Source organism: Leptodactylus fuscus, chromosome 8 (genome assembly GCF_031893055.1).
Source record: "Leptodactylus fuscus isolate aLepFus1 chromosome 8, aLepFus1.hap2, whole genome shotgun sequence".
Lineage (NCBI taxonomy): Eukaryota > Metazoa > Chordata > Amphibia > Anura > Leptodactylidae > Leptodactylus > Leptodactylus fuscus.
Window position 1 is genome coordinate 72,008,013 of NC_134272.1, and position 26,895 is coordinate 72,034,907.

A 26,895-nucleotide genomic window follows, 5' to 3' on the forward strand; every position below is an offset into this window, starting at 1 on the left:
CCCTGTGACCAGCAGAACGGGGAACCAAATGTTACCCTATATACTCCATGAGAATAAAGGGCTGGTTTGCTTGTGTGACCAGAGCTCCATTCACTTCTATGAGACTTCCAACGGGTTCCAGAGGTCGGATTCTCTGCAATCCAATGCTTGTTCCCTACTCTGTAGATTAGGCATAAGTGTATTTAAAGGGGTATTCCCATAACTCTTGTTCACTAACCTGCAGGCTCTGTGCTCTCTTCACTTCCTGGATTTTTCAGCACATTTGTGGGCGGAGTTTCCCTTGATCTGCTATCTGCTATGTTTGCAGTCAGTAATGAGGGATTGGTTGTAAATGCATTACCACAGTATGAAGCTGATGTAGAAGAGCTGGATTTGAGTCAGCTTGCATTACATACAGACTCCTTATCACAGCCCTTATCAGCCAAATTCAATTAAACCAACTAATAAGTAGAAGAGCTGAAGATAAAGAGTTCAAAAATCTCGGAGCTCTCACCTCCCCCTCCCCTGTCTGAGGAGCTCCGCCTCTTGTCAGACATACACAGCTCAGAGCTGCTCCCAGCACTCAGCCCCTCCGTCCCCCCTGTGAGCAGGGAGCTACATCACTGAGAGACTGAGCAGATAAGCCAGTGGTCTGGGGCCCGTGGTCATAGAAACGCATGTAAACAATGAAGTGAATAAATTAAGATAGCGGCCAAACAAAGCACTTTTGATAAAGCAATGTATTTAGGAAAAGTCTTAAATCCACAAAAACTAGCAGTATAGATAAGATCCTTGTTATGGGACAACCCCTTTAATAGCAAGATCCCCTTTAATGTCACAGAAATATAATCACAATTTTACCTTAGTTCTTCCGAGAACCCACTTTTCAAGTTTGGCTTTTTCTAGAATAACAGTACAACTCTCTTTTGTTGGTGGAGGATTCTGATGAGCTTTGAAGGCAAGATAATAATACCTAGAAGAAGATATGAATAAAACAGATAGAAATTGTTCCATAATAATGTAGCAAAATAATAGAAAATAAAATACCGAATTGCAAAGGAAAATAATGTATTTTGCGGTTCCTCAATACAGGAAAGAAACACTATGGAAATATTTTCATATGAATAGAATCCTGTGATAAACACAATCTGTAGCATCAGTGAATAGAAAAGCTATGATAGTGGGGCAACATGGTGGCTCAGTGGTTAGCACTGTAGCCTTGCAGCGCTGGAGTCCTGGGTTCAAATCCTGCCAGGAACAACACCTGCAAGGAGTTTGTATGTTCTCCCCGTGTTCGTGTGGATTTCCTCCCATTCTACAAAGACATACTGATAAAAAAAGTACACTCTGATCCCAATATGGGGCTCCCAATCTATATAAAGAAAAGAAAAGCTATGATAGTTGTAACAGTCTTACATGCTTGTAAGAATTTTATGTCTTGTGAGTAGATGGGGTTTTGTCAGTATTAAGTCCTGGGAGTATCTTGGGTGGGTTTGTTCAGATGGAGATGTAAAGATGTAAAGGTATTCTATATGTACACCTTTGGGATGAACTAGAGCAGAAACTGTGAGCCAGAACCCATCAATGTCTAAGGGAGCGTTCACACTTGGCTGTGGGTTTAGAATGGGATATCATAAAAGTCTATCTATCTATCTATCTATCTATCTATCTATCTATCTATCTATCTATCTATCTATCCAAAAGAAAGAATACTTTCACAAATAGAAGGGTTAATATTTTATTTTTGCAAATTAACAAAATGAAGTGACTGAAGAAAAGAGAATTCTAAATTCCATCAATATTTGGTGTGACCTTTGCCCTTTGCCACTTGCAGTTTTTGAAGGAACTCAGCAGGGAGGTTGTTCCCACCATCTTGGAGAACTAAGCCCAGATCTTCTATGGATGTAGACTTCCTCCAATCCTTCTGTCTCTTCATGTCATCCCAGGTGGACTGGATGATAAGATCAGGGCTATATCTGTGGGGGCCGTATCGTCACTTCCAGGACTCCTCCTCCAAAGGGCAAAGGTCACACCAAATATTGATGGGATTTAGATTTATCTTAATTATTAACCCTTCTATTTGTGAAAGAATTCTTACTAAAACTTTTGCTCAGTACTGTAGGTGTACGTTTAGTGTTTACATATTTAGGTATAGTGTGTGTATATATATATATATATATATATATATATATATATATATATATATATAGTTTTGCTTTTTTCTGTGCAGTAAATCATTACAAAGATCTTACAATCGCCAAAGTTTCTCCTTACATCAGGTTCTATATGTGAGATGTGAGACACTGACAAGCCGTTGCTGAATTTGCACACATTACTTTCAGCGCTCAGAGCCATAATTAAAGCTTAGAGAAGGTTTCTATAAGTGAAATATTGGGAATAGATAAATACATTAGCTGGTGATCCATGAAATTCCTCAAATATTCAGAAGAGCAGATCAAATGCTAAACAGATTGACATTTCTTTGTTCATATTCAAAAACCCATTAGGCAAGAATGAACATGAGTCGCCGGCTGATGGTAAATCTGAGGATAGGAAAGATCCCTAAGCCCTAAACTTAATTGCTACTTTGATCCTTTTTAGTCCTGTACAAACAAAATAGATGAGTTAGCAGGTTCTCCCCATACCCATAGACAATGTTTATATGACAATTGCATTTTATAAGCTATTAGTGCAGATGGGTGCAGAAAGAAGACAATGACTGTTTATCAGACTTTGGGTAGAATTACTATCAGCTGTCCGGCTGGTGACTTGAGTCTCCTTTGAGATCTCTTCCAGGTGGTTCTTATGTACCTGTTATTTATAGGGTTGAGCGAAAAGTTCGGATTCCGATCGGCGATCGAGAAAATTTCACGATCGCCATCGGAATTCCGAACACGATCGTTTTAGGTGAGATCGAGATTGGTGATTATTTCCCACGATGCTTTACTACTGGCCAAGCATTGTGGAAAAAGCTAACAATGTTAGCCTTCACACTGAGTATACGCTCCGCTCATTCTGATCGGAGTGTATACTCAGTGTGAAGGGTCTGCTGTGGTTCCATAGGAATGAATGGAAGCAGCCGACACACAGCCTTAACCCCCTGCATGCTGGCTGCATTCATTCATTCTAATGGGAGACTAGCTAACATCTCTAGTAGCTACTTACCTGCAGAGATGGCTGGTCCGGTGTTCTCATTCTTCTTCACCTCGCTGCCCCCGCCTCCCAGGTTAGTGTTAAAGAGCTAGGAAGAAGGTGGGGCTTGTGGCTTAGAAGAGTGTGGGCGGGTACAGGGCGGGGAGACGTGACGTCTCCCCTCCCAATACCCGCCCACACTCTCCTAACCCGCCAACACTTTCCTAACCTGGGAGGCAGGGGGCAGCGAGGCGAAGAAGAACAAGAACACTGGGCAGCGGACCAGCAATCTCTGCAGGTAAGTGGACACCAGGGGGGATTAAGTAGCCAGAGGATTAAAAAAAAAATCCTCTGGCTACTTAGTGAATTAAAAAAATCACTACACAGCGTGGATTCTAACAATTAAAGCGTTCAATTGTTAGATTCCATGCTGTATGGTGAATAGGATTGTTTTTAAAATCGAGATCGGGTTCAAATGAAAAATGATTGGAAATCGGATTTCAAAATCGATCCTGAAAAGTCAAGATCGGCTCAACCCTAGTTATCTATCATCTATACAATGTGTATACTTCAGCAGGTAGATACAATACAGACAGGGTAAAATCTTAAAGGTTTTGTCTGAGCAAGACATCTCCTTTCCATATCCTTGCTATAAGAAGAACGTCACCAGCTCCTGTAAAACTATTACAACCAGAAGCTCTAGATTGGCCAAACCAAGACTTTGTCTATATATTACATGGACAGTCATTCATTGAAGTGGACGGCATGTAATACTATATTTCACCAGCAATGGTCACTGTAGGAGTAATGTATTTTGGACTCATTGTAATCAACTGTTCACTAGATTTAAGATTAGAAGGGGAAAACATGATAAGAAAACACGTTGGCCAAAAGTTTCTATCATGCTTATTTACATTGGGGTGAATGCAGATGGACATCCAAAGGAGGGGGCTTTGTCTGCAACTGTCATTTAATGTCCGTTGCTCTCACCCTGTGATGGATGAGAGCAATGGACAAAGATTAACAGTAGTGTGAACCCAGTCTAAAATGAGGACTGACATTAGATGTTTTTTTTTTCCTATGGGCATTTATGGCTATATCCATTGGAAATGATGTAAGTGCCCAATGGATATGGGTCCCACCTCTGAGACCCACGTGTATCTTGTGAACTGGGTGTTGGTTGTTCTAGTAAACAGACTTGTAGTACAGTCTTGGTCTGGCCATTCTAGAGCTACTAGAGCCATTCTCAAGCACTGTAGTGTATTTTAGTTTACAACTAATATCATATAAATTTCCCCATAGTCTTGTAGATATTTGCAGAATATCTTGGTTCCATGACAAGGATATTTGTGGGACTGAGGTTCAGTTAAACAGCAGAGCATGTTGTAAATGTACTTCTTACCTTTTCAGGAACTCCTCAAATAAAATACGATGTGAATATCCCTGTCTTCGAATATTGACGGTTTCTAGAATCCCAGTGTAACGCAATTGCATGAGCACCCTTTCCCTGCAGAACGTCATTGCCTCTCGGTCATCATTTGGCTTAATGCAACGGACAAAATGAGGCTGCCCAACCACCATTTTGGATAACAAGTCCATAAGGGAATACTGTGCAAGAAAAAAGGAGTATACAGAGTGAAACACAAATACGGATTCAGCACGTGTGCAGACCAGTTCGACAATGTCTTGCCTATGGTTTAATATCTTCAGCTAACAATGAAGGTCCATACAAAGTAAACTAGTGTTGTATAATATTGAATCTTGGCATTTTTACTAATTGGGGGCATTTAAAGGAGTATTCTGGGGTAATAATATTCATAATATGCCATTACCTATGATGTAAAATATATTAAAGAAGTTTTACAGAACTATACTATTGATTGCCTATCAAAATCAGATCAGTGGAGGTCCAACTCAATACTAATGACTAGAGATGAGCGAACACTAAAATGTTCGAGGTTCGAAATTTGATTCGAACAGCCGCTCAATGTTCGTGTGTTCGAACGGGTTTCGAACCCCATTATAGTCTATGGGGAACAGATACTCGTTAAGGGGGAAACCCAAATCCGTGTCTGGAGGGTCACCAAGTCCACTATGACACCCCAGGAAATGATGCCAACACCTCTGGAATGACACTGGGACAGCAGGGGAAGCATGTCTGGGGGCATCTAACACACCAAAGACCCTCTATTACCCCAACATCACAGCCTAACAACTACACACTTTACACACTCAATACCACCTCTCTGACAGTAGGAAAACACCTTGAAACATGTGTATTTGGCACTTGCAGTGAGGAGAGCTTGTCACCAGCAGTGAATTTGGCCCTTGTAGTAAGTTGAGGTTGGCACCAACATTTGTTTTGAAAATCAGGGTGGATTGAGCCTCTAACCAGCAGAGTTTGGGCAAATTCATGGTGGAGGGAGCCTCTAAAAACCCCAGTTTGGACCAATTCATGGTGGAGGGAGACTCTAAAAACCCCAGTTTGGACCAATTCATGGTGGAGGGAGCCTCTAAAAACCCCAGTTTGGACCAATTCATGGTGGAGGGAGCCTCTAACCAGCCCAGTTTGGGCAAATTCATGGTGGAGGGAGCCTCTAACCAGCCCAGTTTGGACCAATTAATGGTGGAGGGAGCCTCTAACCAGCCCAGTTTGGACCAATTAATGGTGGAGGGAGCCTCTAACCACCCCAGTTTGGACCAATTCATGGTGGAGGGAGCCTCTAACCAGCCCAGTTTGGACCAATTCATGGTGGAGGGAGCCTCTAAAAAACCCAGTTTGGACCAATTCATGGTGGAGGGAGCCTCTAAACAGCCCAGTTTGGGCAAATTCATGGTGGAGGGAGCCTCTAACCACCCCAGTTTGGACCAATTCATGGTGGAGGGAGCCTCTAAACAGCCAAGTTTGGACCAATTCATGGTGAAGGGAGCCTCTAAAAACCCGTTTGGACCAATTCATGGTGGAGGGAGCCTCTAACCAGCCCAGTTTGGGCAAATTCATGGTGGAGGGAGCCTCTAAACAGCCCAGTTTGGGCAAATTCATGGTGGAGGGAGCCTCTAACCAGCCCAGTTTGGACCAATTAATGGTGGAGGGAGCCTCTAAACAGCCAAGTTTTGGGAAATTCATGGTGGAGGGAGCCTCTAAACAGCCAAGTTTTGGGAAATTCATGGTGGAGGGAGCCTCTAACCAGCCCAGTTTGGACCAATTAATGGTGGAGGGAGCCTCTAACCACCCCAGTTTGGACCAATTCATGGTGGAGGGAGCCTCTAAACAGCCAAGTTTGGACCAATTCATGGTGGAGGGAGCCTCTAAAAACCCCAGTTTGGACCAATTCATGGTGGAGGGAGCCTCTAACCAGCCCAGTTTGGGCAAATTCATGGTGGAGGGAGCCTCTAAACAGCCCAGTTTGGGCAAATTCATGGTGGAGGGAGCCTCTAACCAGCCCAGTTTGGACCAATTAATGGTGGAGGGAGCCTCTAAACAGCCAAGTTTTGGGAAATTCATGGTGGAGGGAGCCTCTAACCAGCCCAGTTTGGACCAATTCATGGTGGAGGGAGCCTCTAACCAGCCCAGTTTGGACCAATTCATGGTGGAGGGAGCCTCTAAACAGCCCAGTTTGGGCAAATTCATGGTGGAGGGAGCCTCTAACCAGCCCAGTTTGGACCAATTAATGGTGGAGGGAGCCTCTAAACAGCCAAGTTTTGGGAAATTCATGGTGGAGGGAGCCTCTAACCAGCCCAGTTTGGACCAATTCATGGTGGAGGGAGCCTCTAACCAGCCTAGTTTGGACCAATTCATGGTGGAGGGAGCCTCTAAACAGCCCAGTTTGGGCAAATTCATGGTGGAGGGAGCCTCTAAAAAACCCAGTTTGGACCAATTCATGGTGGAGGGAGCCTCTAATTAGCCCAGTTTGGACCAATTAATTGTGGAGGGAGCCTCTAACCAGCCCAGTTTGGACCAATTAATGGTGGAGGGAGCCTCTAACCACCCCAGTTTGGGCAAATTCATGGTGGAGGGAGCCTCTAACCAGCCCAGTTTGGACCAATTAATGGTGGAGGGAGCCTCTAAACAGCCAAGTTTTGGGAAATTCATGGTGGAGGGAGCCTCTAACCAGCCCAGTTTGGACCAATTCATGGTGGAGGGAGCCTCTAAACAGCCCAGTTTGGGCAAATTCATGGTGGAGGGAGCCTCTAAACAGCCAAGTTTTGGGAAATTCATGGTGGAGGGAGCCTCTAACCAGCCCAGTTTGGACCAATTAATGGTGGAGGGAGCCTCTAACCACCCCAGTTTGGACCAATTCATGGTGGAGGGAGCCTCTAAACAGCCAAGTTTGGACCAATTCATGGTGGAGGGAGCCTCTAAAAACCCCAGTTTGGACCAATTCATGGTGGAGGGAGCCTCTAACCAGCCCAGTTTGGGCAAATTCATGGTGGAGGGAGCCTCTAAACAGCCCAGTTTGGGCAAATTCATGGTGGAGGGAGCCTCTAACCAGCCCAGTTTGGACCAATTAATGGTGGAGGGAGCCTCTAAACAGCCAAGTTTTGGGAAATTCATGGTGGAGGGAGCCTCTAACCAGCCCAGTTTGGACCAATTCATGGTGGAGGGAGCCTCTAACCAGCCCAGTTTGGACCAATTCATGGTGGAGGGAGCCTCTAAACAGCCCAGTTTGGGCAAATTCATGGTGGAGGGAGCCTCTAACCAGCCCAGTTTGGACCAATTAATGGTGGAGGGAGCCTCTAAACAGCCAAGTTTTGGGAAATTCATGGTGGAGGGAGCCTCTAACCAGCCCAGTTTGGACCAATTCATGGTGGAGGGAGCCTCTAACCAGCCCAGTTTGGACCAATTCATGGTGGAGGGAGCCTCTAAACAGCCCAGTTTGGGCAAATTCATGGTGGAGGGAGCCTCTAAAAAACCCAGTTTGGACCAATTCATGGTGGAGGGAGCCTCTAATTAGCCCAGTTTGGACCAATTAATTGTGGAGGGAGCCTCTAACCAGCCCAGTTTGGACCAATTAATGGTGGAGGGAGCCTCTAACCACCCCAGTTTGGGCAAATTCATGGTGGAGGGAGCCTCTAACCAGCCCAGTTTGGACCAATTAATGGTGGAGGGAGCCTCTAAACAGCCAAGTTTTGGGAAATTCATGGTGGAGGGAGCCTCTAACCAGCCCAGTTTGGACCAATTCATGGTGGAGGGAGCCTCTAAACAGCCCAGTTTGGGCAAATTCATGGTGGAGGGAGCCTCTAAAAAACCCAGTTTGGACAAATTCATGGTGGAGGGAGCCTCTAAACAGCCAAGTTTGGACCAATTCATGGTGGAGGGAGCCTCTAAAAACCCCAGTTTGGACCAATTCATGGTGGAGGGAGCCTCTAACCAGCCCAGTTTGGGCAAATTCATGGTGGAGGGAGCCTCTAAACAGCCCAGTTTGGGCAAATTCATGGTGGAGGGAGCCTCTAACCAGCCCAGTTTGGACCAATTAATGGTGGAGGGAGCCTCTAACCAGCCCAGTTTGGACCAATTCATGGTGGAGGGAGCCTCTAAACAGCCCAGTTTGGGCAAATTCATGGTGGAGGGAGCCTCTAACCACCCCAGTTTGGACCAATTCATGGTGGAGGGAGCCTCTAACCAGCCCAGTTTGGACCAATTCATGGTGGAGGGAGCCTCTAACCAGCCCAGTTTGGACCAATTCATGGTGGAGGGAGCCTCTAACCAGCCCAGTTTGGACCAATTCATGGTGGAGGGAGCCTCTAAAAAAACCCAGTTTGGACCAATTCATGGTGGAGGGAGCCTCTAAACAGCCCAGTTTGGGCAAATTCATGGTGGAGGGAGCCTCTAACCACCCCAGTTTGGACCAATTCATGGTGGAGGGAGCCTCTAAACAGCCAAGTTTGGACCAATTCATGGTGAAGGGAGCCTCTAAAAACCCGTTTGGACCAATTCATGGTGGAGGGAGCCTCTAACCAGCCCAGTTTGGGCAAATTCATGGTGGAGGGAGCCTCTAAACAGCCCAGTTTGGGCAAATTCATGGTGGAGGGAGCCTCTAACCAGCCCAGTTTGGACCAATTCATGGTGGAGGGAGCCTCTAACCAGCCCAGTTTGGGCAAATTCATGGTGGAGGGAGCCTCTAACCAGCCCAGTTTGGACCAATTAATGGTGGAGGGAGCCTCTAAACAGCCAAGTTTTGGGAAATTCATGGTGGAGGGAGCCTCTAACCAGCCCAGTTTGGGCAAATTCATGGTGGAGGGAGCCTCTAAACAGCCCAGTTTGGGCAAATTCATGGTGGAGGGAGCCTCTAACCAGCCCAGTTTGGACCAATTAATGGTGGAGGGAGCCTCTAAACAGCCAAGTTTTGGGAAATTCATGGTGGAGGGAGCCTCTAACCAGCCCAGTTTGGACCAATTCATGGTGGAGGGAGCCTCTAACCAGCCCAGTTTGGACCAATTCATGGTGGAGGGAGCCTCTAAACAGCCCAGTTTGGGCAAATTCATGGTGGAGGGAGCCTCTAAAAAACCCAGTTTGGACCAATTCATGGTGGAGGGAGCCTCTAATTAGCCCAGTTTGGACCAATTAATTGTGGAGGGAGCCTCTAACCAGCCCAGTTTGGACCAATTAATGGTGGAGGGAGCCTCTAACCACCCCAGTTTGGGCAAATTCATGGTGGAGGGAGCCTCTAACCAGCCCAGTTTGGACCAATTAATGGTGGAGGGAGCCTCTAAACAGCCAAGTTTTGGGAAATTCATGGTGGAGGGAGCCTCTAACCAGCCCAGTTTGGACCAATTCATGGTGGAGGGAGCCTCTAAACAGCCCAGTTTGGGCAAATTCATGGTGGAGGGAGCCTCTAAAAGACCCAGTTTGGACCAATTCATGGTGGAGGGAGCCTCTAACCAGCCCAGTTTGGGCAAATTCATGGTGGAGGGAGCCTCTAAACAGCCCAGTTTGGGCAAATTCATGGTGGAGGGAGCCTCTAACCAGCCCAGTTTGGACCAATTAATGGTGGAGGGAGCCTCTAACCACCCCAGTTTGGACCAATTCATGGTGGAGGGAGCCTCTAAACAGCCAAGTTTGGACCAATTCATGGTGGAGGGAGCCTCTAAAAACCCCAGTTTGGACCAATTCATGGTGGAGGGAGCCTCTAACCAGCCCAGTTTGGGCAAATTCATGGTGGAGGGAGCCTCTAAACAGCCCAGTTTGGGCAAATTCATGGTGGAGGGAGCCTCTAACCAGCCCAGTTTGGACCAATTAATGGTGGAGGGAGCCTCTAACCAGCCCAGTTTGGACCAATTAATGGTGGAGGGAGCCTCTAACCTGCCCAGTTTGGACCAATTAATGGTGGAGGGAGCCTCTAACCACCCCAGTTTGGACCAATTCATGGTGGAGGGAGCCTCTAACCAGCCCAGTTTGGACCAATTCATGGTGGAGGGAGCCTCTAACCAGCCCAGTTTGGACCAATTCATGGTGGAGGGAGCCTCTAAAAAACCCAGTTTGGACCAATTCATGGTGGAGGGAGCCTCTAAACAGCCCAGTTTGGGCAAATTCATGGTGGAAGGAGCCTCTAACCAGCAGAGTTGTGGGAAAGCAGGGTGGAGGGAGCCTCTAACCAGCAGAGTTGGTGGAAATCAGGGTGGAGGGAGCCTCTAACCAGCAGAGTTGGGGGAAATCATGTTGGAGGGAGCCTAGTATTAGCAGAATTGTGCAACGCTTATGGTGGATGAGTATGAGGATGCGGAGGAATTGGAGAGGTTGAGTACAGACATGGAGTTTCATGTTGGGGTGCTTTACACAGGTGGGCACAAAAATGAAGGCTCTATCCAGTGGTGGTTCATTTTTATCAAAGTGAGCCGGTCGGCACTCTCAGCTGACAGACGGGTGCGCTTGTCAGTGATGATGCCACCGGCTGCACTGAACACCCTCTCAGATAGGACGCTGGCGGCAGGACAGGACAGCACCTCCAAGGCATATAGGGCAAGTTCAAGCCACAGGTCCAACTTCGACACCCAATACGTGTAGGGCGCAGAGGGGTCGGAGAGGACAGGGCTGTGGTCGGAAAGGTATTCCCGCAACATGCGCCTATACTTCTCACGCCTGGTGACACTAGGACCCTCCGTGGCGGCACTTTGGCGAGGGGGTGCCATCAAGGTGTCCCAGACCTTAGACAGTGTGCCCCTCGTTTGTGTGGACCGGTGAGAACTTGGTTGCCTACTGGAGGAACTGCCCTCCCTGCCGCCAACGTCACATGCTGGAAACATCTCCATCATATTCTGCACCAATTGCCTGTGGCAAGCATTGATGCGATTGGCCCTCCCCTCTACCGGAATAAAAGACGAGATGTTGTTTTTATACCGGGGGTCAAGGATAGCAAAGATCCAGTACTGGTTGTCCTCCATGATTTTGACAATACGCTTGTCGGTTGTAAAGCACCCCAACATGAACTCAGCCATGTCTGCCACAGTGTTAGTTGGCATGACTCCTCTGGCCCCACCGGAAAGTTCAATCTCCATTTCCTCCTCATCCTCCATGTCTACCCATCCGCGCTGCAACAATGGGACGATTCGAAGTTGCCCGGAAGCCTCCTGTATCACCATCACATCATCGGACAACTCTTCTTCCTCCTCCTCCTCCTCCTCCTCCATTAAACGCAGTGAAGCGGACAGATGTGTGGACCTACTCTCCAGCTGTGACGGATCGGATGCTATCCCTAACTCCTCTGTGTGATCTGAGTTATCCCTGATGTCAATCAGGGATTCTCTCAGAACACACAAGAGCGGGATTGTAAGGCTCACCATCGCATCCTCAGAGCTCACCCTCCTTGTGGACTCCTCAAAGACCCGTAGGATGTCACAAAGGTCTCTCATCCATGGCCACTCATGGATGTGAAACTGAGGCAGCTGACTTTGTGGCACCCTAGGGTTTTGTAGCTGGTATTCCATCAAAGGTCTCTGCTGCTCAACCACTCTATTCAACATCTGAAACGTTGAGTTCCAGCGTGTGGGGACGTCGCACAAAAGCCGGTGTTGTGGCACATGCAGGCGTTGCTGGAGAGATTTTAAGCTAGCAGCGGCTACTGTCGACTTGCGAAAGTGGGCGCACATGCGCCGCACTTTCACCAGTAGCTCTGGAACATTGGGGTAGCTCTTTAGGAAACGTTGCACCACTAGGTTGAAGACGTGGGCCAGGCATGGAACATGTTGGAGTCCGGCAAGCTCCAGAGCTGCTACCAGGTTCCGGCCGTTATCACAAACGACCATGCCTGGGCCCAGGTGCAGCGGCTCAAACCATATTGCCGTCTCATCGAGGAGGGCATCCCTCACCTCGGAGGCAGTGTGCTGTCTGTCCCCCAAGCTGATCAGCTTCAGCACAGCCTGCTGACGTCTACCAACGCCAGTGCTGCAACGTTTCCAACTCGTAGCTGGGGTCAATCTAACAGCGGAGGAGGAGGCGGTGGCGGAGGAGGAGGCGGTGGCGGAGGAGGAGGCGGTAGAGGAGGAGGAGGAGGGGGGTGTTCTTCTCGTGTCCCTGCCAGGAATGTTAGGCGGGGAGACGAGGTACACCGGGCCAGTTTGGGAAGCAGTCCCAGCCTCAACTACATTCACCCAGTGTGCCGTCAGTGAAATGTAGCGTCCCTGTCCGCATGCACTTGTCCACGCGTCGGTGGTCAAGTGGACCTTTGTGCAAAGCGCGGAACTAAGGGCCCGCCTGATGTTGAGTGACACGTGCTGGTGCAAGGCGGGGACGGCACACCGGGAGAAGTAGTGACGGCTAGGGACGGCATAGCGAGGTGCCGCAGTTGCCATCAGGTCCAGGAAGGCGGGAGTTTCAACAAGCCGGAACGCCAACATCTCCTGGGCCAGCAGTTTAGCGATGTTGGCGTTCAAGGCTTGCGCGTGTGGGTGGTTAGCAGTGTATTTCTGCCGCCGCTCCAATGTCTGAGAGATGGTGGGTTGTTGTAAAGAAACGCCTGATGGTGCCTTTGATGGTGCAGGAGAAGGAGATAAGACAGGACCAGGGGAGGATGAGGTAGAAGTCAACAAAGTGGCGGAGGCAGATGAAGTGGTGTCCTGGCTCGTCCTCTGGAGTGCATCGCCAGCACAGTCAGCAGTGGCAGTGGCAGAGGCAGAGGCAGAGGCAGTGGCAGTGGCGTGAACGGCAGGCGGCCTTTGTCCTGCCGTTGCTGCCTGCCACTGATTCCAGTGCTTGGATTCCAAATGACGGCGCATTGAAGTGGTGGACAGGTTGCTCTTCTCAGAGCCCCTAATCAATTTCGAGAGGCAAATTGTGCAGACAACACTATATCTGTCCTCGGCGCATTCCTTGAAAAAACTCCACACCTTCGAGAAACGTGCCCTCGAGGTGGGAGTTTTTCGGGGCTGGGTACGAACTGGAACATCTTGGGAGATTCCGGGTGTGGCCTGGCTTCGCCTAAGCTGCTGACCTCTGCCTCTGCCTCTAGCTACCCTTTTTGGTGCTGCACCTGCCTCAACATCCACACTACTTTCCCCGCTTGACATCCCCCCTGTCCAGGTCGGGTCAGTGTCCTCATCATCCACCACTTCCTCTTCCAACTCCTGTCTCATCTCCTCCTCCCGCACAATGCGCCGGTCAACTGGATGCCCTGACGGCAACTGCGTCACATCATCGTCGATGAGGGTGGGTTGCTGGTCATCCACCACCAAATCGAACGGAGATGGAGGAGACTCTAGTGTTTGAGCATCTGGACACAGATGCTCCTCTGTTAGGTTCGTGGAATCGTGACGTGGAGAGGCAGGTTGAGGGACAATGAAAGGAGCGGAGAACAGCTCTGGGGAGCAGGGACAGTTTGGGTTATTGTTCTGTAAAGCTTCGGAATTTTGGGAGGAAGGAAGACAAGACTGTTGGGTAATAGGAGGAGAGGAGGCAGAGTCTGACTGGCTGCTGGACAATGTGCTGTAAGCGTTCTCTGACAGCCATTGCAAGACCTGTTCCTGGTTCTCGGGCCTACTAAGGTTTGTACCCTGCAGTTTAGTTAATGTGGCAAGCAACCCTGGCACTGTGGAGTGGCGCAATGCTTGCTGCCCCACAGGAGTAGGCACGGGACGCCCTGTGGCTTCACTGCTACCTTGCTCCCCAGAACCATTCCCCCGACCTCGCCCACGGCCTCGTCCACGTCCCTTTCCGGGAGCCTTGCGCATTTTGAATTCCTAGTTAGAAATTGGCACTGTATACCAGTAGTAAAAATTGTGGGTGCACGTAACCCCAATATATTCTTTGAATTCCCAGTCAGACAATGGCACTGTATACCAGTAGTAAAAATTGTGGGTGCACGTAACCCCAATATATTCTTTGAATTACCAGTCAGAAACTGGCACTATATGGCAGTAGCAAGAAATGAGGGTATTTGTATTCCCAATATATTCTTTGAATTCCCAGTCAGAAACTGGCACTATATGGCAGTAGCAAGAAATGAGGGTATTTGTATTCCCAATATACTCTTTGAATTCCCAGTCAGACAATGGCACTGTATACCAGTAGTAAAAATTGTGGGTGCACGTAACCCCAATATATTCTTTGAATTACCAGTCAGAAACTGGCACTATATGGCAGTAGCAAGAAATGAGGGTATTTGTATTCCCAATATACTCTTTGAATTCCCAGTCAGACAATGGCACTGTATACCAGTAGTAAAAATTGTGGGTGCACGTAACCCCAATATATTCTTTGAATTACCAGTCAGAAACTGGCACTATATGGCAGTAGCAAGAAATGAGGGTATTTGTATTCCCAATATACTCTTTGAATTCCCAGTCAGACAATGGCACTGTATACCAGTAGTAAAAATTGTGGGTGCACGTAACCCCAATATATTCTTTGAATTACCAGTCAGAAACTGGCACTATATGGCAGTAGCAAGAAATGAGGGTATTTGTATTCCCAATATACTCTTTGAATTCCCAGTCAGACAATGGCACTGTATACCAGTAGTAAAAATTGTGGGTGCACGTAACCCCAATATATTCTTTGAATTACCAGTCAGAAACTGGCACTATATGGCAGTAGCAAGAAATGAGGGTATTTGTATTCCCAATATACTCTTTGAATTCCCAGTCAGACAATGGCACTGTATACCAGTAGTAAAAATTGTGGGTGCACGTAACCCCAATATATTCTTTGAATTACCAGTCAGAAACTGGCACTATATGGCAGTAGCAAGAAATGAGGGTATTTGTATTCCCAATATACTCTTTGAATTCCCAGTCAGACAATGGCACTGTATACCAGTAGTAAAAATTGTGGGTGCACGTAACCCCAATATATTCTTTGAATTACCAGTCAGAAACTGGCACTATATGGCAGTAGCAAGAAATGAGGGTATTTGTATTCCCAATATACTCTTTGAATTCCCAGTCAGACAATGGCACTGTATACCAGTAGTAAAAATTGTGGGTGCACGTAACCCCAATATATTCTTTGAATTACCAGTCAGAAACTGGCACTATATGGCAGTAGCAAGAAATGAGGGTATTTGTATTCCCAATATACTCTTTGAATTCCCAGTCAGACAATGGCACTGTATACCAGTAGTAAAAATTGTGGGTGCACGTAACCCCAATATATTCTTTGAATTCCCAGTCAGAAACTGGCACTATATGGCAGTAGCAAGAAATGAGGGTATTTATAACCCCAATATATTCTTTGAATTCCCAGTCAGACAATGGCACTGTATACCAGTAGTAAAAATTGTGGGTGCACGTAACCCCAATATATTCTTTGAATTCCCAGTCAGAAACTGGCACTATATGGCAGTAGCAAGAAATGAGGGTATTTGTATTCCCAATATACTCTTTGAATTCCCAGTCAGACAATGGCACTGTATACCAGTAGTAAAAATTGTGGGTGCACGTAACCCCAATATATTCTTTGAATTACCAGTCAGAAACTGGCACTATATGGCAGTAGCAAGAAATGAGGGTATTTGTATTCCCAATATACTCTTTGAATTCCCAGTCAGACAATGGCACTGTATACCAGTAGTAAAAATTGTGGGTGCACGTAACCCCAATATATTCTTTGAATTCCCAGTCAGACACTGGCACTATATGGCAGTAGCAAGAAATGAGGGTATTTGTATTCCCAATATATTCTTTGAATTCCCAGTCAGACAATGGCACTGTATACCAGTAGTAAAAATTGTGGGTGCACGTAACCCCAATATATTCTTTGAATTACCAGTCAGAAACTGGCACTATATGGCAGTAGCAAGAAATGAGGGTATTTGTATTCCCAATATATTCTTTGAATTCCCAGTCAGACAATGGCACTGTATACCAGTAGTAAAAATTGTGGGTGTATATAGCCCCAATTCTATTGCTAGGGGACTTGCAGGGTATTTCTGGGGTGAAGGTGGGGGGGCACACCGTTGGAACGGGTATCGGGGTATATATCGGGTATACGGGAATACACTGACAGTGTATTCCATTCAGGATCCTGGGAAAGCTGGGTTGCGGCGATTGAGCCCGTCAGTGCCACGTTACACTGACAAGCTTCTCCCTGGAATTTAGCTCTTACAAGAGCTGTTGGTTGTCTTCTCCTTCCTATCCTAGCCTGTCCCTGCCTACCCAGAATCTAAGCCCTAGCTAGCTGGACGGAAACCTCCGTCCTCGGTGAATTGCAAGCTCAGAATGACGCGAAGCTGGGCGGCGCTGTTCTTTTAAATTAGAGGTCACATGTTTTCGGCAGCCAATGGGTTTTGCCTACTTTTTTCAACGTCACCGGTGTCGTAGTTCCTGTCCCACCTACCCTGCGCTGTTATTGGAGCAAAAAAGGCGCCAGGGAAGGTGGGAGGGGAATCGAGTAATGGCGCACTTTACCACGCGGTGTTCGATTCGATTCGAACATGCCGAACAGCCTAATATCCGATCGAACATGAGTTCGATAGAACACTGTTCGCTCATCTCTACTAATGACCTATGGTGCCACCTATATAGGGACTATGGCGCTCCACCAGCCACTATCAAATGTACAAAGTGCTGTAGCACTGTAAAGGTAAGTTCACACTGGGTTTTGGTCAGGGTTTTGAGGCCGTATCCGCCTGAAAACCCTGACCAAAAAGACGGCTCCCATTGAAATCACTGAAATTTCCGGCTCCCGGAAAAAAGAAGCGAGGTGCCCATTCTTCAGGCCGAGTTGCCTTGCGATTCGGCCTCAAGACACACCCTCCTCCACACTAGACCCATCATTGGGCCTAATCCGGAGCAGAGTGCGCCTCTCGATGCTGGTGCAGTGCAGCTTACCCTAACTCATAGCATCCCATGCATCTGGTAGTGTCTATACCTGATATTTCAAGTCACTGCAGCTGAAACAAATGAATCTGAACTGATCTGGAACTGAGCTGCAATACCAGACAAAGCCACTATAAAAGGTGTAGCGCTGTGTCTGCTAAACAATGAAGGACAACCTGCTGGGGATGCCAGGTGTTGGACCTTCACAGATCTGATATTGACAGGCCCTAAATTTGATAGGTCTGGAAAATCCTTCAAAAATTTTACATTGTAATGAATTGGATATTTAGAAAAAAGGTAAAACATTTTGCCAGAAACTCAAGAGTCTCATTGATCAAAACTGCGTAACATTAAGACCTCCGGTCTATAGCAACCAATGAGAGCTCAACTTTCTTAAATGTTTGCCACAATATCATCCCTCTATATCAGAAAACTGTCGTAGAAAGATTGATGACTATCCCCCAATGAATGCAGTTTTTGACTACAGTTGGTCTCACAATGATAACCTGATGCTGGAACTGCCATTGATTATCTATAATCTGTGAGGGAACCTGTGAGTAGTTGTTCAGTTGCCCTTTAGCGCCTCAACAGGGAAAATAAGGAATTACACAGTTCCCATTGAAGTTAATGAACTATCTGTACAATGCATGAACATTCAAGAACCCCATAGGGGTGGAAGGCTCTTAGTAGCCACTCTCTGCATAGAGGGGGACACCAAGCGTGGGCATAACCCCTATATTACCCTCCTATGCACTAACAGACTATATGAATAGGCAATAAATAATTCATGTCAATTTACAAAGATGAGCACCATAATTACTCAATGGATTCATTTATTGATTTCTTAAAATAAATTGATATTATCTATCTATATTCACATATACCGCATATATACATAGATATGTGTGTATTTATCTAGAAGTAAATGTACAGGACTAAATGGAAAGATTATTTCAGGATTTTACAAATAACTACCTACCCTAAAATAAGAGGCCACTGTCTGCCTTTTCATATTCGTTGTTTCTTCCGGATGTCTCATCATTTCCATAGTGTCCACCTAATCGAAAAATAATAGAGAATATTCAGACATTATACAGAGGGAGGATAAGTCTACGTAATGTGTTCTGTTCTGGAGTCAGATGGATTAGATTCTAACAGTATGTGCCACTATTAGACGCAGTCCTCATACTAGTCGGTGTGGAGTTTCAATATAACCAGGGTGAAAGGACCAGAGCACAGCAGAGTGCATGGCAATTAGATTGATAAGAATTAGAAATATATATCCTAGAATTATACAGCAACAACACTGGAGTGATCTGCTCAGAGTGAATTCAAACCTGACAGATTCTGTTGCAGACGTTTTGATTAGACTTACAGAGATCCATATGTTTGCCAGTGAGGCTGGTTTTACATGAACAATCTGTGATGTAGCCCCAAAAACTGGCCACTGTGTACCCGCCTGGAGGTCCATGCTTGTGATCCCATTCATTTTAATGGATGCATGCAGAATGGAGTCATGCTCTATTTTGGTATATTTTGTGGACCACAGAGCTCGCTCCATCACTCCATCCATCGCTCCATCCATCCATCCATCGCTCCATCCATCCATCTCTGTGTCACTGAAAATCACAGACATCCCACTTGCACTGTCTGCTTTTCATGAACCTACAAGCAAGACCATTTTAATAGATTAAGGTCCTTTGTCAAACTTTTTGTAAGTGGGCCCCCTACATAATTTCATTGCCCTTTAACTAGTCCCACATATGGCCGCCATCTCTCCAACCACCAATGTTACACAATAAAAACCGAAGAATACTCATTTAATACTCATTTAATACTCATTACTTCCTGGCGCCACCTTGTGTGGCTGCCTCGATACAGTGCTCCAAGCTGGGAGCAACCTTTATCTTTCCTTTTTCACTCTTTTTCTCTGTATCTTCAAGAATCCTCTAACTAAGCAAACTAGCACTACGAATTAGCAACTATAAATTGAATGGAAGACACTGTGGAGTATTTTGTTCCTTTTGTTTCTATTGTTAAGCATGGACAATGACTCAAGACCTGTGTGCACATGTGCCTGTTACCATCCCCCCAGGAGCTAAGGACAGCATGTATCACCATGCGGCATGGAGGAGAAACCTACATGGAAGTGTGGACTTCTTTTCAAGGAGATGATTTTTGGCGTCTATTGCTGATGTGTGAAGATGCTACAGCTGACTGGTATTTCTTTCTTTTACTGTGGACACTTGGGACTCTGTTACAACCTGGGAACCTACCATCACCCACCTACCCATGTGTTTATGGAAGCTTGGCAAGAGAGCAGCACCTTGTCTACCTGAATGGCTTCAGACCTCTCTGGGCAGAAGAACACAGTGGTAAGAAGAAAAGAGGAGGAAGGCTTGTGATGAAGGACATTTGGGGCATTTTTTTTTGTGGTTAATGGACAATAGCGCTGATGCAAGATACCGAACTATCAGCTGTGAGCAGGAGATCTCACCAACTACCAAAGGAACTGCCACATGTTATCATGATAGCTACATATGTCCCCCACCTCTGCAAAAAAAACGTTTTTTTGCCTGTTATATCTACATGCTGTGACCCCCCTCCTTATGTCCTCCAATCACGGTCGGGCTCTATTATTAACATCACTTCACACAGAGAACTAAATGATCCTGCAGTGTGTCTGTGCTTCTTTCTTTTTCAGTTGCTATGATTCCTAGGATTTCTCTATCTGCCATGTGCTTGTATGTGTTTCTCTCTTGTTATATACTATTGTGCCATCCATGAAACTGTATCACTGAAATTTCCCCATTGTGGGACTATTAAAGGATTATCTTATCTTATTTAACCCCATTCCCACAGGCCTGCAGGCTCCAGGTGTAATGATATCTATGGCTCGGTGTTCATTGCTCTTCCATGTCGTAGACATCACCAGTCGAAGACAGAATAATGGAGGTGATAGCTCTATGCTCCACTATTGTATGCAACCTTGGTGTCCTTAGGGTTCAGATAGAATTGAAGTCACTGCCTGGCACCTGGAGCTATGGGACAGCAACCAAAATGCAGGACTGTCCTGTTCGATCCTGGGCAGGTAAGGGGACCCTTGTTAGGCTGTTACCATAGGGCCTGGTGAGGGAGCACCATTGGCCCTATGGTTAAAGCAGTCCTGCCCACATACATTGAAAAATATATTCAAAGATTACAAAAATAGTTGATCTGATAATTACAGACGTGACTAATAGAACAACCTCAGGAAGCATAGCAGCTGCAAATTAGCAACGTCCATGGATATCACAGACCTCCCATCCGCAATCTGCAGACTTACACTGGATTCTCATTCCCAAATTTTGGACAATTGCCAAACAGGTCACACCAAGAGTGACCGATTTACTAGCCCGTCTAGTTCTATGGCAGGTATGAACTGGTGTTCCTAATGGCACTTATCAAGAGGGTATATACTGTGTATACTCCATGTGGATACTGACCTTAATACGTCCTGCATTGAGTTGAGGTGGTAGAGATCTCGAAGCCGCTGTCACTCGCGCTCGGGACTGAGCCAGATTACCTGTAGTATAAAGAGACTTCTTTTAACTGATCTCTGACAACAATACCAATAAGCTGACACTACATCCCACAGTATAAAGCTGTTCATGTATTTATTCGCTTGCTACAATCTGAGTTGTAAGGCTGTGTTCACACTACCGATATTTGGCCATATTGCTGTCATCCATCATAGAATGAGGGAAATGGACATTAACGGACACAGAGGAAGCTCCATCTGTCTGTGTCTGTAGCCATTGACTCCAATGTAAAAAAACATGATGGAAGTCTCTTCAGTCAAGTTTGTTTACTTTTGTAAAGGAAGAAAAAGACTTTGACATTGCTGTCATCCTGTGACAGATAAGAGCAACGGACATTATTCACACGTACGTATGGCGTCTGCATTTTTGCGGATGGCAGATGTGCCAATTATTTATAGCTATGACACTATGTGCGTATTTTACCATCCTCTTCTCTTATTCACGTTTCATCCGGTGTTTTAACCTGTTTGTTCAGTTTTACAAGTCACACTGTTCGGGAGTGTGGAAGGGGTTAATAAAATGGAGTTGGAGACTCTGGTGCTGACATTTTTGGGGTCAGAGGCTGAAACCTATGTTGGCTATTATACAGGTACTATGACAGTCCCTGGTATTGAAGCATTGTGGTACGAGTGGTATGAATAGAAGGTAGACTACGAGTTCCCAGCAATCTAATGTCAGCCTCTTATACAGTACAGTGGTGTGCAGGAGGACTAAGGAAAATAAGGGATTAGTGAAAAGCTCTACAGGCATGAAGAAATCTGCCAGTGGTCAGTAAATATAATTAGTTCCAGGCAGGATTTTGCAGAAACTAGGTTGTTTGTACACAGAAAGAAGGACATGGATGAGCTGATGGAGTGAACCCTAAGAAAATAAACTATCTGGAGCCACATAGCGTCATTTCAATTTCCAAGAAGCTGCATCCACAAATTGGAGTCATTTCTGAGGCTGAATTTGTGGACAAAATTCCAGAAGACACTGGGGGAGACTTACTGATGTATAAAAATTAGACTACATAGGGGCTGATTTATAGAGACTAGTGTACCAGAAAACGGGTGCACAAGCCAAAAAATAAGTTGCATATTTTTTGTGTGAATTCAACTTTTGGAATTTTGCACCTGACGCTCACTTTCTCCAAAGGGTGTGTCTGGTGTAAATAATAGCAGAAATCTATGCCAGCCAGGTACTGGGGTAGACTTCTGTTTAGATGCATGGACGACATGCACCTCATCAAAAATTAGATGCAAACTCTGTTGGGGTCAGGGATTATTAAGACCAGTAAGGAAAGTGGTGGTTTTGTTAAATCGGCCCCACAGTGTCTAATGATGATCAATTTTTGGATTTTTTCAGTAGTAAATCTGCCTTATTCTATCTACCCAAATATCAGCTGTCTTTTCTATCTCCACCAAATCCGAATCGAACACTAATTAGACCCTGTACTGTCAGATGGGCGGTCCCACACCGTCTACTCCAGACTAGGACCACCCACCTGACAGTACAAAGCTTCAAAACCTTTTTTTATACGGTATTTTATTTTGATGGGACTATGCGCATTAAAATATTCTTGAAATATTCCATTTGCACAATGTCCATGGATAACACAGTGGAGACCTACGGGGCCGGACGGGCCGGACAATTTGCTTTTTTTATTTGAACAAAAATTTTTATTTTTCTTCTACACTCTGCTTGAGGTTACATGCATAAAGTATTTCATAGTTTTGGTGACAGTAGTCTACAAAGAGTTAAAACATTATGTATTGAATTTTGGAAACATTGACACCTACACAACAGCAGCCTTAGCTCAAACCTATTTGGATGAATTCGCTGATCCTTGCAATTTAATTTTTAGAATGAAATCTCCATGTTCCACAAAGTCTCCCCTGAGCTTCCTACTCAGTATAGATAACACATGGCTTACTATCTATTTTGCACCAGTAACTTTATTAACCTTGTCTTTTTCTGCTGAGACTGCATTATTTTGTAGTCTATTTACTCCTTTAGTTGGGGCCAATAACAAGCCAGTGCAATAGCTTGCTATAAATACAGGGCCACTAAGCGTTAATAAGGACCTGTCCCCAGGTCTAAAAAGCCCGATGACACACATCATCTGATCGGTTCTGTCACCCTGAGCATTTTACCCTTGGTTCACATCTGCGTTTGGTAATCCGTTTGGGGAGTCCACATGGGGATCCCTCGAATGGACTACTGAATGCTTTTGCAAGCGCTATGTAGTGAAAGCACACGGATCCCATAGACTATAATGGGGTCCGTGTTCTTGCCGCGAGATCTCCGCACGAATCATGCGGACAGGAAAATAGATTGTGAAGTACTTTCCTGTCTGCATGTTTCGTGCGGCGATCTTGCGGCAAGCATATGGACCCCATTATAGTCTACGGGGATCCGTGTACTTTTACTGCATACTGCTTGCAAGTGCGTTTGGTAGTCCATTGGGGGGGGGGGCTCCCTTGAACGGATTACTGGTGCAGATGTGAGCGAGGCCTTAGTGTTTTGCTTATCACAATCCATTCTGCTATTCCAAAGATATACAGTCCTATGAAAAAGTTTGGGCACCCCTATTCATCTTAATCATTTTTAGTTCTAAATATTTTGGTATTTGCAACAGCCATTTCAGTTTGATATATCTAATAACTGATGGACACAGTAATATTTCAGGATTGAAATGAGGTCTATTGTACTAAGAGAAAATGTGTAATATTCATTAAACCAAAATTTGACCGGTGCAAAAGTATGGGCACCTCAACAGAAAAGTGACATTAATATTTAGTAGATCCTCCTTTTGCACAGATAACAGCCTCTAGTCGCTTCCTGTAGCTTTTAATCAGTTCCTGGATCCTGGATAAAGGTATTTTGGACAAACAATTCAAGTTCAGTTAAGTTAGATGGTCGCCGAGCATGGACAGCCCGCTTCAAATCATCCCACAGATGTTCAATGATATTCAGGTCTGGGGACTGGGATGGCCATTCCAGAACATTGTAATTGTTCCTCTGCATGAATGCCTGAGGATTTGGAGCGGTGTTTTGGATCATTGTCTTGCTGAAATATCCATCCCCGGCGTAACTTCAACTTCGTCACTGATTCTTGAACATTATTCTCAAGAATCTGCTGATACTGAGTGGAATCCATGCGGCTCTCAACTTTAACAAGATTCCCGATGCCGGCATTGGCCACACAGCCCCAAAGCATGATGGAACCTCCACCAAATTTTACAGTGGGTAGCATGTGTTTTTCTTGGAATGCTGTTTCTTTTTGGACGCCATGCATAACGCCTTTTTTTATAACCAAACAACTCAATTTTTGTTTCCAAAATGAAGCTGCCTTGTCCAAATGTGCTTTTTCATACCTCAGGCAACTCTATTTGTGGCGTACGTGCAGAAACGGCTTCTTTCTCATCACTCTCCCATACAGCTTCTATTTGTGCAAAGTGCGCTGTATAGTTGACCGATGCACAGTGACACCATCTGCAGCAAGATGATGCTGCAGCTCTTTGGAGGTGGTCTGTGGATTGTCCTTGACTCTTCTCACCATTCTTCTTCTCTGCCTTTCTGATATTTTTCTTGGCCTGCCACTTCTGGGCTTAACAAGAACTGTCCCTGTGGTCTTCCATTTCCTTACTATGTTCCTCACAGTGGAAACTGACAGGTTAAATCTCTGAGACAACGTTTTGTATCCTTTCCCTGAACAACTATGTTGAACAATCTTTGTTTTCAGATCATTTGAGAGCGGGCTGTCCATGTTCGGCGACCATCAAACTTAACTGAACTTGAATTGTTTTGTAGAAAGAAATGGTCCAAAATACCTTCATCCAGGATCCAGGAACTGATTAAAAGCTACAGGAAGTGACTAGAGGCTGTTATCTTTGCAAAAGGAGGATGTACTAAATATTAATGTCACTTTTCTGTTGAGGTGCCCATATTTTTGCACCGGTCAAATTTTGGTTTAATGCATATTGCGCATTTTCTGTTAGTACAATAAACCTCATTTCAATCCTGAAATATTACTGTGTCCATCAGTTATTAGATATATCAAACTGAAATGGCTGCTGCAAACACCAAAATATTTAGAACTAAAAATGATTAAGATTAATAGGGGTGCCCAAACTTTTTCATAGGACTGTAAGCCCTTTCAGTGTTGATACAAATTAATGTATGCTAGTCAAGTGGGTTGAACCACTGCATGACTTACAGTACATATAGACCCAACCCTAGAGGAACCACAGTGTTAGTGCCCACTTGGTTAATTTACTGTAAGTTGCATAGGGCTACAGCAGAGCCGCACCTCCCATGAGGCGTCCTGAAGAGACAGCTTCAGGCGGCGCTATCCCGGGGCTCCTGGACTGGTTTAGCGTCACTGAGCGGTGGATTGGGGTGGCCCTGTGGACGCAGCGCTGCTCCAGCGGCCGCCCCTCACGCGTAGCAGAGAGCTGGTCCTCTCCCTGCCTGCTCTCTGCCTGCTAACGCGCCTGCTCCGCCCCCTCCGCCCCCTTCGCTCAGCCCCCTCCGCTCAGCTCCGTCCCTTGGCTCCGCCCCCTCCTCCCGGGAAGGGGGGGGGCACTTTCTGACGTCCGCCTCAGGCGGCATAAAGACTAGGTTCACCCCTGGGCTACAGGGCTTATATCTTTATTTAATCTGCAGTGCAAGGGGTTGCCCAGAGGAATAACTTTTGCTCTGTGACTCGTTCGCCATTTTTCCTGAATAGCTCGGACATGCTCATTCTTCAGGCCAATTCGCCTCGCGCATCCGCCTGAAGACGCTCCCAACTAGGCCCATTCATTGGGCCTAATCCGGAGAGTAGAGCGCATGCACTGCACCGGCACCCAGTCCTGGCTACCCATTTTTTGGTCCAGAAAATGAGGCTGCCTCCGCCTCTGTTTCCGGACCAAAAAACCCTGTGTGCACTCAGCCTAACACTGGTGAAATAAATGCCAGTATTAACTTCTCCCCACTTGCTTTAACCCCAATACTATGCAAAACCTATTATAATTATGATGGAAAACGAAGCTTTGCTGCAGCTAACAAACTCAGCTCTGCTATATCTGTATTACATGTCATAGTTAACATAACCTTCTTCATCCACAAACGTACATTATAGAGGAATATCTGAGAAATATTGCCCATATCGTACAGCAGCGATGTGCAGAATTCATCTGCAAGACATCCCAGTATATTTTAAAGTTTATGCAAAGTTTAACACAAGATGTCCAAATGTTTTCTCTGGCTATATCTTCAGAGGCTCCTCTGATTAATAGCATTGTAAGAAGCCTTTGAAGCAGGATTGGTGACATCAAAGTCCTAATTCTTGGGTGGCAGGATTTTTATAATGAGTAGGAAGCATTTTAGCACATTTCAAAAGGATTTAATACATGAATAAACAATAGACCTATGCAGATGTGCCGTACACCTTGCCCAAACACCTTACACCAGACTCATTTCTAGGCACCAGGTTAACACCTTACATTTCCTAGTTGGACAAGTAGGGAAACCGTCCTGGATTTCCAAATTATAGCTGTCCAGTGAAGGCAGTGCAGTGGGTGTTCCTTATTGTTATCACAGTTACAATGGTGATAGTTTTGTCTACTATTTTGGCAGCAAATAAGAAGTTGACGTTCTGAATTACTGAAACTTTCCCATAACATTTAATAGAAAATTTAAAGGGATTGTCCAGGAATTGGAACAACCTGCATAGAGTCTGGGGGAAGTGTAGAATACAAAAAAATATACATATACTCACCTCTTCCCAAAGCTCCGTTGTCCCATCAGGCTTGTGCTAGGGCTGTATATATCCTGTGCTCCACATAACCACAGAGATCAGTCATTCGCATGTGTCACTGGTTTCTTACTAGTGACCCCAGCGGCCACTGATTGGTCACAGCGGCCACATGGAGAACAGGACGTCCAGCAACAAACCCACAACACGAGCCTGAAGGAGGAGGAGGGG

The 26,895-nt window shown here is 45.8% G+C and overlaps 1 protein-coding gene across 1 annotated transcript in view; it reads right to left on the reverse strand.

Moving 5' to 3' along the window:
* Positions 1 to 26,895, reverse strand: part of MYO3B (myosin IIIB) — a 193,975-nt gene that overhangs the window by 33,975 nt on the left and 133,105 nt on the right. The window contains exons 23-26 of the mRNA XM_075284187.1: positions 20,847 to 20,926; positions 18,341 to 18,418; positions 4,514 to 4,719; positions 841 to 952 (exon numbers count right to left, since the gene is read on the reverse strand). Coding sequence (XP_075140288.1) covers positions 841 to 952; positions 4,514 to 4,719; positions 18,341 to 18,418; positions 20,847 to 20,926 — 476 coding nt within the window. The remainder of the gene's footprint in view (positions 1 to 840; positions 953 to 4,513; positions 4,720 to 18,340; positions 18,419 to 20,846; positions 20,927 to 26,895) is intronic.